Source organism: Sciurus vulgaris (assembly GCF_902686455.1).
Source record: "Sciurus vulgaris genome assembly, chromosome: 3".
Classification (NCBI taxonomy): Eukaryota; Metazoa; Chordata; class Mammalia; order Rodentia; family Sciuridae; genus Sciurus; species Sciurus vulgaris.
The window spans coordinates 22,947,483-22,960,514 of NC_136463.1; the positions used below are offsets into that span (position 1 = coordinate 22,947,483).

The 13,032-nt window shown below is 40.2% G+C and overlaps 1 protein-coding gene across 1 annotated transcript; it reads left to right on the forward strand.

The window, feature by feature from the left end:
- Positions 1 to 5,946: 5,946 nt before the first annotated feature.
- On the forward strand, positions 5,947 to 10,374 carry LOC306657109 (keratin, type I cytoskeletal 27). The gene is made up of 8 exons (XM_079132831.1): positions 5,947 to 6,424; positions 6,925 to 7,007; positions 7,390 to 7,546; positions 7,796 to 7,957; positions 8,038 to 8,163; positions 9,499 to 9,716; positions 9,907 to 9,956; positions 10,047 to 10,374. The coding sequence occupies exons 1-8, from the start codon at positions 5,981 to 5,983 to the stop codon at positions 10,184 to 10,186; spliced, it is 1,380 nt and encodes a 459-aa protein (XP_078988957.1). The 5' UTR covers positions 5,947 to 5,980; the 3' UTR covers positions 10,187 to 10,374.
- Positions 10,375 to 13,032: the final 2,658 nt, after the last annotated feature.

The window sequence follows — 13,032 nt, forward strand, 5'->3', positions numbered from 1 at the left end:
AATAAAATAAAATTTAAAGTTGTTGCATACATTTTACCACTCTTTTTTTTTTTTAAAGTTTTTGTAGTTGTAGATGGACAGGATGCCTTTATTTTATTTATTTATTTTTATGTGGTGCTGAGGATCGAACCCAGTGCCTCACACATGCTAGGCAAGCACTCCGCCACTCATTTTTATATTATGCAATGCCAATTTTAAATCCAAACATAAGAACATTTAACTTGTACACAGAACACTGAAATTACACAATTCCTATTTTGGTACTCATACATGCAAGTGTACTTTGGTTTCCCCAAACAGTGGAAACACTATTCAAAACAAACTCAACTATTTTTGTTTTGTTTTGTTTTGCCATACTGGGAATTGAACCCAGGACCTTGCATGTGCTAGGCAAGCATTCTACCACTGAGCTACACCTATGGCCCCTATTCTATTTTTTTATATATGCACATTCTACCAACATTCTGTACCTTTGATTTACCAATGAGTAAGAAAAGACTGAAAGCAAAAGGAACTCTGAGTTACCACATCATTATTTTCAGCACAAGTGGTTGGTCAATACAGCAAAGTACAAACACTATGGTAGAGTTCCTTGGTCAATCATGTTTTTTGGGAATGCCAACTCTTTCTGCAGTTGAAGCAAGTGCTGGTTTGCATGGAAAGCCTGGCTTTCTTGGGGTTGTCAGAGACCTGGCTCACTTAGCGGTGGATACAACATACTGATTTTGTACTCACTTTGAGTATTGCTGGTTCCCTGAGCATCACAGGTCCACCAGAATGCAATGCACATGGGCATTGCACATACTGCACACCATGGAAGCCATAAAGGACCAACTGCACACAAACATATCTTGCATACCTTTCTGCTCATTCACATGCTCCATGGTCCCACCAGAATGCACTTACAAGACCCAAGTGTAAAGATGGAATTATTAAGAATTTCAAGATGACCACAGAAAGCATTAATCCAAATGTGGGGCTCTTCTGAACATAAGGTCCTGCGCAACTGCCCTGGCTTCAGACCCATAAAGCCATCCCTGCTCATCACATATGCTCATAAATCATTGATTTTTTAAAATGATTTTTTAGCTGTAGATGGACACAAAACCATTATCTTATTTATTTATTTTTATGTGATGCTGAGGATCCAACCCAGTGCCTCACACATGCCAGGCACACACTCTACCCCTGAGCCACAGCCGCAGCCTCTCACACATTTTTTAAGAAGCTGTCTTCATGGTGATCTGCTGTTGCCCCCCGCAGCAACAGTCCCGCGGGAAGGAATCGGAGGTGGACTGGAAATGAACTACTTCTATTATATTTCTTTAGTGGGCTGCTTTCTTGCTTGCTTGCTTGTTCACTAGTTTATAGAGGAAGAGAGGCTTTGCTTAGAGGAAGAGAGGCTTGCTTAATTTTAGAGGTACTACGCTTTCAGAGAGGCTACACTTATCAGAGATCTACTGCTTCTTAGAGGTGGGTCGCTTCTTGGAGGTGCGGGTGCGGGGTGTGGCATGCTGCCTGTGGCCTGCAGCCTGCGTCCTGCATCCTGTGACCTGCAACCTGCAACCTGGAGGTGTGTGCTGAGGTGCGTCTTCTTAGTCCTCCTTTCTTCAATCTAGAGGTGTGTCCTTAGTTCTCCTTTCTGCGATCTCCTCCCAGGTGAAGAGAATGTCTTATATACACTAAGGCAGCCAATCAGTTTAGGATTAAGTAGCACGGTACCAATTAAGAATGAGGAACATCTGTTGACCACTAGCGCAGAAGAGACATTAACCAATCAGGCAAAAGGTCATAAGAGATCACGCCTTGTTAACACTAATTATGCGCCACCTCTTGACCCAACGCCAGCCGCCATCTTAGAGCTCTCTAAAATCTGCTTTCCACAGCAAGGTCCCTTAGAGCACAGGAAGTACAGACTGGCCTTTGCACTCAGGTTGCTGTCAATGTGAAAAGACTTAAAAGGGAAACAACTCCAATGCAACACTTCTTGCCAGAGAAATGAACCAGAAATCCCAGTGTCTCTATTGAGCAAAGGAATGGATGTAGAATTGAATTTGAGCAAAATGCCTTTAAATCCTATTGGGTTCACAGGATGGAAGGAAACATGCCATCCTAAAGTGTAGTCTTAAATCTGAACTTCCTTCCTAGGAGTGTGAGAATTGACAGTGGCCTTCAGTTGTATGATTGTGCTTTGCTCAGCAGAATTCTAGGGCTCCCAATTTCCCTAGCTGTTCCCTAATGACTAAGTATTTTTCCCTGGTCCTTGAAAGTTCATGCTGCTTTTTGCTGTCTTGGGTTTCTGAACTGGCAGTACTTCCAAGGAATTTGTCTCCATGTGAAAGAGAGGAAATTCAAACACTGTGCTGGGGTACTTGTGAAAATGTCAATCACAAACTGCTATTCCCTATTTTAACTAACACCCCAAAATTTGTGCGAGCTCTTTGCAAAGAAGTAAATTACCACTTACTTCCTGTAAACAACTCCCTTGAGATATTACATGGTATTTAATATACTAGTGAACCGTGTTTACTGATAGTTTACTCGAGATTGTATATTTCCAGAAAATGATTTATTTTTCCTTTGGGGACTCATTTCCCCTAAACTTCTCATTTCCTATGATCATATCTTACTCAGTTCAGTGAACTTTTTTTTCCCTTTTATTTCTAATGCTTTTCTAAATTCTGTCATCTCATCTCTAAGTTTTTCTAATTCTAACTTATATTGCTGCTGCTGCCCCTTTTTCTCCCCCTCCTCCTCCTCCTCCTCCTCCTCCTCCTCCTCCTCCTCCTTCTGCTGTCATTTTTAATGAATGTTAGGCCATTTTGAAATGGCAGATAACGTCCACATCTGTTTTATGGGCATGTTTTCCTGAACCGCTTTCATTTTCTACAGGAATATTATTCAGCTCCTTGTTTTCTTATTTGTGTATATTAGCATTTTGTGGAATTTTATCTCAATCCTTTTCTTTTGTTCATTTTTATAGGCAACTCATGTTCCTTAACTTCTAAAGGGAGTCACGATTCCAAATAGCCCTTCTAACTCCCAAAGCTCCCTTTTCTTATTTAAACCTAGAATTCAAAACCACATTGGCTTGATTTCTGGAGCTTCCTGACCCTTTTCCCCTCCCCTGACTTGTACTTGATCCTCTGTCTCCTCCCTCTCTATGACCCTATCTTCATCAGTGGGATCCTTCTCCCCGCATTGTCTCCTTATCACAGACTATTCCTCTGGAGAAGAACCCTAACTGATCACTTTTGAGAATTCACAAGGCCCCTCCACTCTTTTCTGACCTTCTGGAAGAATCTTTTCACTCACCAGGGGTGAGCACAACTCTCCCAGTTCCACCTGCTCTTCTCAATTTCACCTGCTAAAATTTTCTGTTGGTTCATTCAGGATTCTCCCATAATCAGACTCTTCCAGATGCCTCTGAATCCACCCCCCCTCCAGCTCCCACAGAAATGCTATTATGCAGATCTTGTGGTTTGTGGCAGTTTGTTCTACCAGTTTATGTGTTGAGGGTCATGGTAACACATTGTCACCTAGATTTGTTGTGGATATTTGTACCTGGTCTTTGGTTTTGGGAGATGATCCTTCTACATGATTTTCACGTAGGTCTTCCAAAACTCTGCCACCATTGCTACCATTTCCCAGAATTCATGAAAGATGGTTTTGGTTGGAATTCAATTTTAATAACTTCATTTTCTCAGCATGTTATACAGATTGTTCCCATGTCTTCTAATTTCCATTGTTGCTAGTGGGAAGCTGAAATCCAATCACAGTTCCTGTGTAGAAGATTTCTAGTTTCTCTCTGGCAGATTTAAGATTTTCTCCCTAGGAAAAAGGGGTATAGTTCTGTGGCAGGGCACTTGCCCAGCATGTGCAAGGTCCTGGGTTCCCTCCCCAGAATGGCAAAACATAAACAAATAAAAGTTTTAAATCTCCCTGTTTGGTCACCTGCAGCATTACTGTGACATGACTAGAAGCAGATTTTAAAATTGTTCCTGCCTCTTAAATGGGAGGACTGATGTTTTCAACTTACTCTAGAAAATTCTCACCCTCTGCCCCATTATCTTTATTCTGGCTATGGGAACCCCAACAAAATGTGTTAGAATTTCTTTCATGGTCATCTATTTCTCTTAACCTCTCTTCCATAGTTTCAATCTCATCCCCTTCCCCCTCATACAGGCACACATACACATACTTAAATAATATCCTTTGTCTCTTCTACTGTTCACTTATTTTCTTTTAATCTATCAGCTCAATTTTCTATTTTACTATTAAATTTTCATTTTTTTAATATACCTGATACTCTTTGATAATCACTTGTTAATTGATAATGTTCCAGTTCTTTCATTTCATCTATATTAGAACCACACTTTTTTGTATATAACATCTCGTAATTTCATCATTGTTGGTCTTTTGTGCCTTCCGGCTGTAGTGTTGGCTCTTATTAGTTGTATGTGGTTTATTTCTTCATATGTGTATTTTATTTGGTTGAAATATAACTTTGGGAATCCTAAAAAGCCAGGACATTTTTCTTTAAAAAATATATTATTACTTAAAACCTGTGATAAAGATAATAGTGATACATGACTAACAACATAAACTTACAAACTGCAAAAAAATAAGACTTTGGTATCATAATTTTAGTATTTAGTATGACAACACAATAAGTTGTCATACTTAATAATGTAATTTCTTTTTGATTGGAAAACTGCTGGCTTTCTTTGCAAGCTCATTTATTAGGTCTTGAAATTTTGTATTTTTAGCAACTTCATTTTCAGTCTCTATAACTGAAAGTGATGTTAATAATTCATGGTAAATGAAAGAACTCAAATAATTTTTAATTTTAAGAAGAAAAAATAGGTGGAAGTAAGATGAGGAGAGGCAAAGAGATGGAGAAGAGGAAACAGGCAAAATACAAGAATAGCTAGTCACCGAGGTAAAAGCTACATCAAGAGTCCTACAGGCCAACCACAAAACCAGAAGGAATGACAAAAGGTAGAACACAGAAGTTATGAGTGGAAGCAACCAGAGATGTAGAAGAATCTCAGAAAGCAACTGTCTGAAGCTCATCCAACCAAGAGGGTGCAGGAGAATCACTATAAGGAACAATGACTGGATCAGCTCTGTGCAGTGATCAATGATCTCCATCACTGAATATCTCAAGCAGTGGGAGCAAAATTCAGGAAAGAGTGATGGATGAGGAGTAAAGAAAGTAAATGCAGAAAAGTATTATAGAAAGAGTGAAAGGTAGAAATGCAGAAATATGAAAAATGTAGAGAGGGGAAGGGAACATAGAGGCTTTCATACAGTCCCTTCTGTGAAGTTGAGGAAGCTGAAGACCAGACAGGTTAACCATCCCCCTACTTAACCTGATTAATGACCAAGCATAGACAGAAAGCCAGTGGAGACAAAATGGTTAATTCAGGGAGGATAAGGATCAAGGAAAGACTTTCTGTCTCCAAAGACCATCCCATTTGGTTTCTCAATTTTCACTGAGGACCTGGCCTCCTTCCTCTCAGGAGCCCATGGTCTTGACATTATTTCCAACGGAACTGGAGAAAATGCAATGTTGTTGTTTTGGGAGGAGAAAAAGAAATTTGTCTATCACACTTTTTTTTATTCTTATAGGAATTTTAGATTCCTAAAGCATGGAAGACAGGAAGGGTTACTCACACTAAATTAGAAAAGTATCCCTATAATAACCTTGATAATACTCCACCCACCCTGCCCCATTCCAGAGATAACAAATAACCTCAAGGGACTAACTATCCACCTACAGAAATGGACACAGGAGGGTAAAGACATTCATTAAAAACGTCACCCAATTATGGATAATTCACAATGAGCTGGCAAACACCATTTTGCTATGAGTAGCAAAGTTCATCAAGAAACACCCTAATAATGTGTATATAAAGCAAAGTGAGCTGAGTAGGAAGGACACTCGCCATTAGAGCATCCCTCCAGTCTCGGCACCATGTCTGTACGCTTCTCTTCCTCATCCAGACGCCTGGGCTCTTGTGGGGGCGCAAGCTCTGTGAGACTCTCTGGTGGCGAAGCCAGCTTTGGGGCCGGCAATGCATGCGGTGTGCCAGGCATTGGAAGTGGCTTCTCTTGCGCCTTTGGGGGCAGCTCCGCGGCAGGAGGCTATGGTGGAGGGCTGGGCGGGGGAAGCGCTTCTTGTGCTGCCTTCACCAGGAACGAACACGGCCTCCTCTCTGGCAATGAGAAGGTGACCATGCAGAACCTCAACGACCGCTTGGCCTCCTACCTGGAGAATGTTCGAGCACTAGAGGAGGCCAACGCCGATTTGGAGCAGAAGATCAAGGGGTGGTATGAGAAATTTGGACCTGGTTCTTGCCGAGGTCTTGATCATGATTACAGCAGATACTTCCCGATAATCGATGACCTTAGGAATCAGGTAGGAAACATTATGTTATGGGTGTTAAGATTCATGAGAGTAATTAGCCACACATACACACACAAATGTGTAAGCTGTCACAACAGGACTTTGAACTTAGCTTCTAAATTTTGGTAATTCCTTATCAAGATTAAAAATAATTTCTATTAAAATTCTGATCTTTGAACGCAGCCCAACCACCATCTGGCTTTAGGTATGCATGTATGTTTTTAGTAACATTAAAATATCAAAATCTGGCCAGTGTCTCCAACTTTGTATTTATTAGCTTTCCCATGGAAAGAGATTTTTTTTATGGGTAGAATGGGGAATAAAAGAGGCCATATTTCAATTTCCTGTTTGCAAAACAATTTTCTTATAATTAGATACATGTGCCAGCAATGTTACCATAATATTATCATATTACCATAAATACTTCCATAATTTCATAGAGAACTTGATTTCAAGGAAATTTGATTAAAAAAAAATATCTCCTCAATCTTAACTAACTCTCTATTTATCAGATAATTTCTGCAACTACAAGTAATGCAAATATTGTCCTGCAAAATGATAATGCAAGACTAACAGCTGATGACTTCAGACTGAAGTAAGTAGAGCTAAAGGGAAACACACAAAATGTTCTCTTAAGCATCCCCCCCACCTTTTTGGAGGTTATTTGAGATCAGCTCTATTTTTTGTTTTCGTTTATTTGTTTTGAAGCTAATACATACTGGAAGACTAGCTGAATAACCGTAACTTACTTGGGAAAGTGGGGCTAATTCAAAGGAATGTCATAGGGAAGAGGATTTTGAATATTTCCATTCTCTTGCTTCAAAAAAAATTGTATTTATTGCATTATGGGTGATCCAAGTGAATTTTTACGTGCAACAGTTTTATCACAAATCTTAGATTGAGTTTTATGAAGGCCTAAAAAGTGACGTGACTAATGTCTAATGACTAAGAAAGAACTTTTCAAATGTGTCTGTAAGGTTCGAGAACGAACTGGCCCTTCACCAGAGCGTGGAGGCAGACATCAATGGCTTGCGCAGAGTACTGGATGAGCTGACCTTGTGCAGAACTGACCTGGAGGTCCAGCTGGAAACTCTCAGCGAGGAGCTGGCATACCTCAAGAAGAATCACGAGGAGGTAGGCAGTGTACCTCCCTGACTTTTAGTCTGCCTCCCTCCCAAAATTAAAAATTCATTTCAGATGGTAAATATCTTAACATCAAGAAGCGTGTCCATTTCTCCCTACGGTTTAGAGTCTGTGACATGTTTCTCTTTGTCCCTCTCCCAAGAAAATTCACAAAATCCTTCTAACCATATAGATCCTGTCTGTCGGGCTCATTAAAAAAAAATAGTTAACTCCTGATCTGATTAAACACATCTCTTCCAGGAAATGAAGGCTCTGCAGTGCGCGGCGGGAGGCAACGTGAACGTGGAGATGAACGCCGCCCCCGGGGTGGACCTCACGGTGCTGCTGAACAACATGCGCGCCGAGTACGAGGCCCTGGCTGAGCAGAACCGCCGGGACGCCGAGGCCTGGTTCAACGAAAAGGTAAAGCCACGGTGGGGCGCGCTCACCCGGCTCTGGGTATGGACGCAGACTTTGCCTGACACCAGCCCCTGACCTTGCAGAGCGCTTCGCTGCAGCAGCAAATTTCCGACGATGCTGGCGCTACCACCTCCGCTAGGAATGAACTCACGGAATTGAAACGTACTCTTCAAACCCTCGAGATTGAACTTCAGTCCCTCTTAGCGATGGTGAGTATGAAGCACAAAACGGATTTCCTTTAGAAATTGAGGGAAGAATCTTAAGGAGAATGTTCTTCCAGTGTTTCTTATTTTAGTATCGCTTGAATTTTATCTGTAAATGACTATGTAGACATAAGACACATTTGCATTTCACATAGGATACTTTCCTTTGCCTGGAAATTATACCTAGATGCTAATAATTATGAAGCACCATAAATTATCAAATACGGTTATTTAGAGGTGCTCAGAAATCTGCTCTCCCAAGTCAAAAGATCAAAACCGTTGTGGTATGGAGAGCAAAAATATGCTGTTTAGCACCTTTCCTGATTTCTTTATCTAGCATTCCTTTTGGCCACTTAATTAAGAACACTTAATCCTTTTTAAGTTTATTCTTAAGTGGCATAAGCAAGAAGCAAAGTAGAGGCAGGAAGATTAAAGCTAAACATGAATAATAATAATAATAACCTTTCTCATTAAAGGTTTGCCCAGTAGTTTTGCCCACATGTTAGTCCTTGATCATCCTGAGGCATGGGTGGGGCAGACTTTATAATTCATGTCATTATTTCCAAAAGAAGAATCTGAGATTCAAAAAGAGTGATTCCCAGAGTTCCACAGTCAGATGCAAAGGAATCAGAATTTCTCTTTAAAGTTTCGAACTCCCAAGTCCACCCTTTTCCCATATAAGCTAGGAAACCTCCAGAGTTTATTCACAAAAGAAACTATGAATGCATACAAAATCAGGGATTATACAGAAATACTTGCATATAAAAGGGTAAGACTTTTCTATCTTCATTCAGTGTAAAATTACAGCAGGTGTTGCATCTGTGCATTTTTATGAACTCATTTGGATTCATAAATCTACAATTCAAATTCTTTCCTTTAGTTCATTCTACTTATACAAACTTTATGCAATTGACTACAGGATTGTTTTTTCATAAAAGAGCTATCATCCGCATGAGACAAGGCAGCCACATGATTAAAAATGAGGTGTCAAAATACAGAAGGACTTTTACCTTTGGGGAAAATGGCAAAGTGCCAGACCCCAGAAGCACAGAATATATTGGTGTGTGGTCAGGGATCTTTAGACTCTGCACTAGGAATAAACAAATTCATCTTTTCTATTACTCCTGGGCTTATGAGTAACATTCACCACCAATTATGTCATTCACAAATAGAAAAAAAAAAATACGGTGGCATCAAATAAGGGAAAGAGTAGTGAACAGATAGTTTTTTTGGATTATTTGCATTATGTAGGGATAGCTGTCTCTATCGCTTAAGTGACGTGACTCATTCTGAAACAGTATGGTGACATTTTCTACAAAACTATGTCTCACCAAACCACAGAAACACTCCCTGGAGTGCTCCTTGACAGAGACCGAGGGCAACTACTGCACACAGCTGGCTCAGATCCAGGCTCAGATCGGGGCCCTGGAGGAGCAGCTGCACCAGGTCAGGACCGAGACCGAGGGCCAGAAACTGGAGTATGAGCAGCTCCTGGACATCAAGGCCCACCTGGAGAAGGAAATTGAGACCTACTGCCGCCTGATAGATGGAGATGATGAGTAAGCCAATTCAAGATTATTAAAGATCATTTAAAATCAAGCATAAAGTATCTGTGATCCAGATTATGGGTAGATAAACACCTTTCTTGTGTTATTTCTGCATTCAGTAAACTCCTACCTTCAATCTTTGCCTTTGGTTTCCTTAGCAAAGCGCAGAGTGAAATAATGAATGCAAAATCCATTTTTACAGATCTTGCGTTAAATCCAAAGGTTATGGAGGACCAGGAAATCAGATAAAAGGTAAACAAAAGCATTCAAATTTTTTGGATGTTTTCAAGGGTGAGTGATGTCCCATTTTTGAATTTAGTAAATCCATGTATGTCATTTTAGATTCATCCAAAACTGCCATCGTGAAAACAGTCGTTGAAGAACTAGATCCTCGTGGCAAAGTTCTCTCATCCAGAGTTCACACCATGGAAGAGAAATCCACCAAAGTCAACAACAAAAGTGAACAGAGGGTGCCTTCCTGAACTCCAGCTTCCCAAAAGCGAATGGCCCTGAAATTAAAAGACCAATGAAACTTGTTTCCTAAATGAGGGCCCTCCTATTTTTCTGCTTTTCCTCCAGTGAATCAAGACAAACTCTCTGTAGAGTAGTAACATTTCTTCAGCTTTCTCTTTGGTGGTGTTTCAATAAAAGTTCTTCCTGTTGCAAGTCATCCTCCCTGGTTCTGATCAATCTTTACATTTTTTAAAAATATTTTTAGTTGTAGATGAACACAATAACTTTATTTTGTTTATTTATCTGTTTTATGTGGTGCTGAGGATAGAACCCAGTGCCTCGCATATGCAAGGCAAGCAAGCACTCTATCACTGAGCCACAACCCCAGACCAATCTTTGCATTTTAATTATATCCCCCTGTGGGAGCTGAACTGGGTCTTCATTTCTTCTGTTTAATGCACTGGTCTTCATAAGTTAGGAGTAAGTTCAGCACATAGACTAGTGGGAGTCTTGTTCCCATTTCTGTAAGACTTTTTCATTCTTCCGTTCTTCAAAAAATATTAGTGAGCACCCACTAAGTGTCAAGTAATGAGAATAAAATAATAACTATTTTAATAACTCCAGTCCCTGGTTCAACATGCTCATAGAAATGGAAATAAGGAATTAAAGAATAAGAAACATCCTAAACATCAAGGAACAAATCTCCATGGTTAGTTTTGGAGGCAGAAAGGGAAAGGGTGAGTGTGGGGAACAGGGCAAGTCAATTCCAGTAGGTATGTTAAGTTATAATCCTTACCACGCCCCCATGTGGATGAGCATTCTCAAGTATTCTATCCAATTTTTGCCATCCAAGATGCAGAGCAAAGCGTCTATCGAGTTACCTTGAATTTTAAGTGAAATGATCTTTAACATTTATCATCGAGGCAGCTATTCTCCAGCCTGTAGTCCAAGGTCTCATGGAGGCAGGAGGAGGTGTAAGCTCAACAGGGAACCCTTCATACGTTTAATTGAGTGAGAGGATTTGGGTCCTGCATGCTGACCGGCAGCAGAAACAACCTGCATCTTGGGTCCTAAGAACCAGAAAATGGATCTTCAAAGTAGATTTATTCATTAATTGCCAAAACTTGGATGCAATCAAGATGTTGTTCAGTAGATGAATGAAGAAACTATGGTAGATCCAGACAATAGAATATTATTCAGTGCTAAAAATAAACGAGCTACCTAGACAACCATGAAAAGAGAGGAAATGTAAATGTATATTACTAAGTAAAGTCAATTGGAAAAGGTCATGCACTATATGATGGCAACCATGTCGTCCTAGAAGAGGCAAAACTATGGAGACAGTAAACAGATCCTGGGTTGCCAGGGATTGGGGGAATTGTGTTGGGGGGTGGGGAATAAACAGATAAAATGGGGAATTTTAGGGCAGTGAAAATACTCTGTATAATACCATAGGGAAGACATATGTCATTGTGCAATCTTCCAAGTTCACAGAATGTGCAACCCCAAGAGTGCACCCTAATGTAAACTATGGACTCTGGGTGATTATGAGGTGTCAATCAATGTAGGCTCATCATTGGAACAGATGTGTTCCCTCCCCGGTGTGGAATGTAGACAAGGAGGGGGGCATGGGTGGGGCAGGGAGTGTGTGGGAAGTCTCTCTGCCTTCCTCTCAATTTTGCTATGAACCTACAAGTGCTCTAAAAACAATTGTCTTCGTATGTCTATTTTTAATTTTTAAGTACTTAGCTCAGATTTCTTTAGTTTTGGAGATGTCTCGCCACCAACGCATCATAATCCAGGGAAGAAGCTCTACTAGAATCAAGTTGAGACAATGAGTTGAGAGAATTCTGTGGATAAGGAAACCGAGGCGGAGAGTAGTTGAATGATTTTCCCAGGGTCGCAGAGCTGGTAACTGGAGGTATTTCCTCACCTGTAGAACGAGGATGATCATAGGAGTTGCCTCACAGGAGTGCTGTAAGAATTAAATGATGCTTAAAACAGTGTCTCACACACAGTAAATTCTGCTTATCAGGTATTATTGATTATTCCCAAACCAGCAGAGTCATTTGGTGGGAGGAATTAGCTCACCAGAATCTGATTCTCAGAAAAAAAATAGGAATCTAGTATCAAAACAAACTTTATTCGTGTTCAAGAAAAATGCTATATTAAACTTAGCTAACAAGCATGTAGGATGTGAATTTTAAACAACAGCATACTTGACACTAAACAAATTTATCAAGAGGGAAACTGGCATATGATCATGACAGTAAGATAACAATGAAAAATTTAATTCTAAAAAAACAGACATCAACAGCATAACTGAAAGTCGAATTCAACTCAGTTACTTTGACTACCTATGATACGCATATTATGTAACATGTATTGCCTACTAGTCTCAAGAAATGATACTGATCTGTTGCTGGATGTTGGTTTCTCTGCAGTTCTAGGAATTGAACCCAGGGCCTCGTGCTTGCCTTGCAACTATCAACTCAGCTATATCTCCAGCCTGGATGTTGGTTTCTTACCATGAAAAAATGACCACTCTCGAGGAAAAAATATTTAGATAGATAGAAGTGACTCGGGGAGCTGGTTCAATTTGTCCTCTACTTCCAGAGAGGACTGAAGTATCTTTAAACTCTTCAAGAGTGTATTTGCTTAGAGGAAGTCTATGATTAAAAGAATTCAAGAGACTTGCCCAGTAAGTAAATGGAGACAACCCTTCAAGGAGTTAGGGCCATACATTCTGTCCCTGCTGTGATAGAAGTGTTCTGTGATCTCTGCTGCCTCTTTAGATTCAGAATCAACTCATCTCCAAAATGACTCTAATAATACATGCCTAACTTGTTTCACAAAAGACGATAAGTTAATTAGT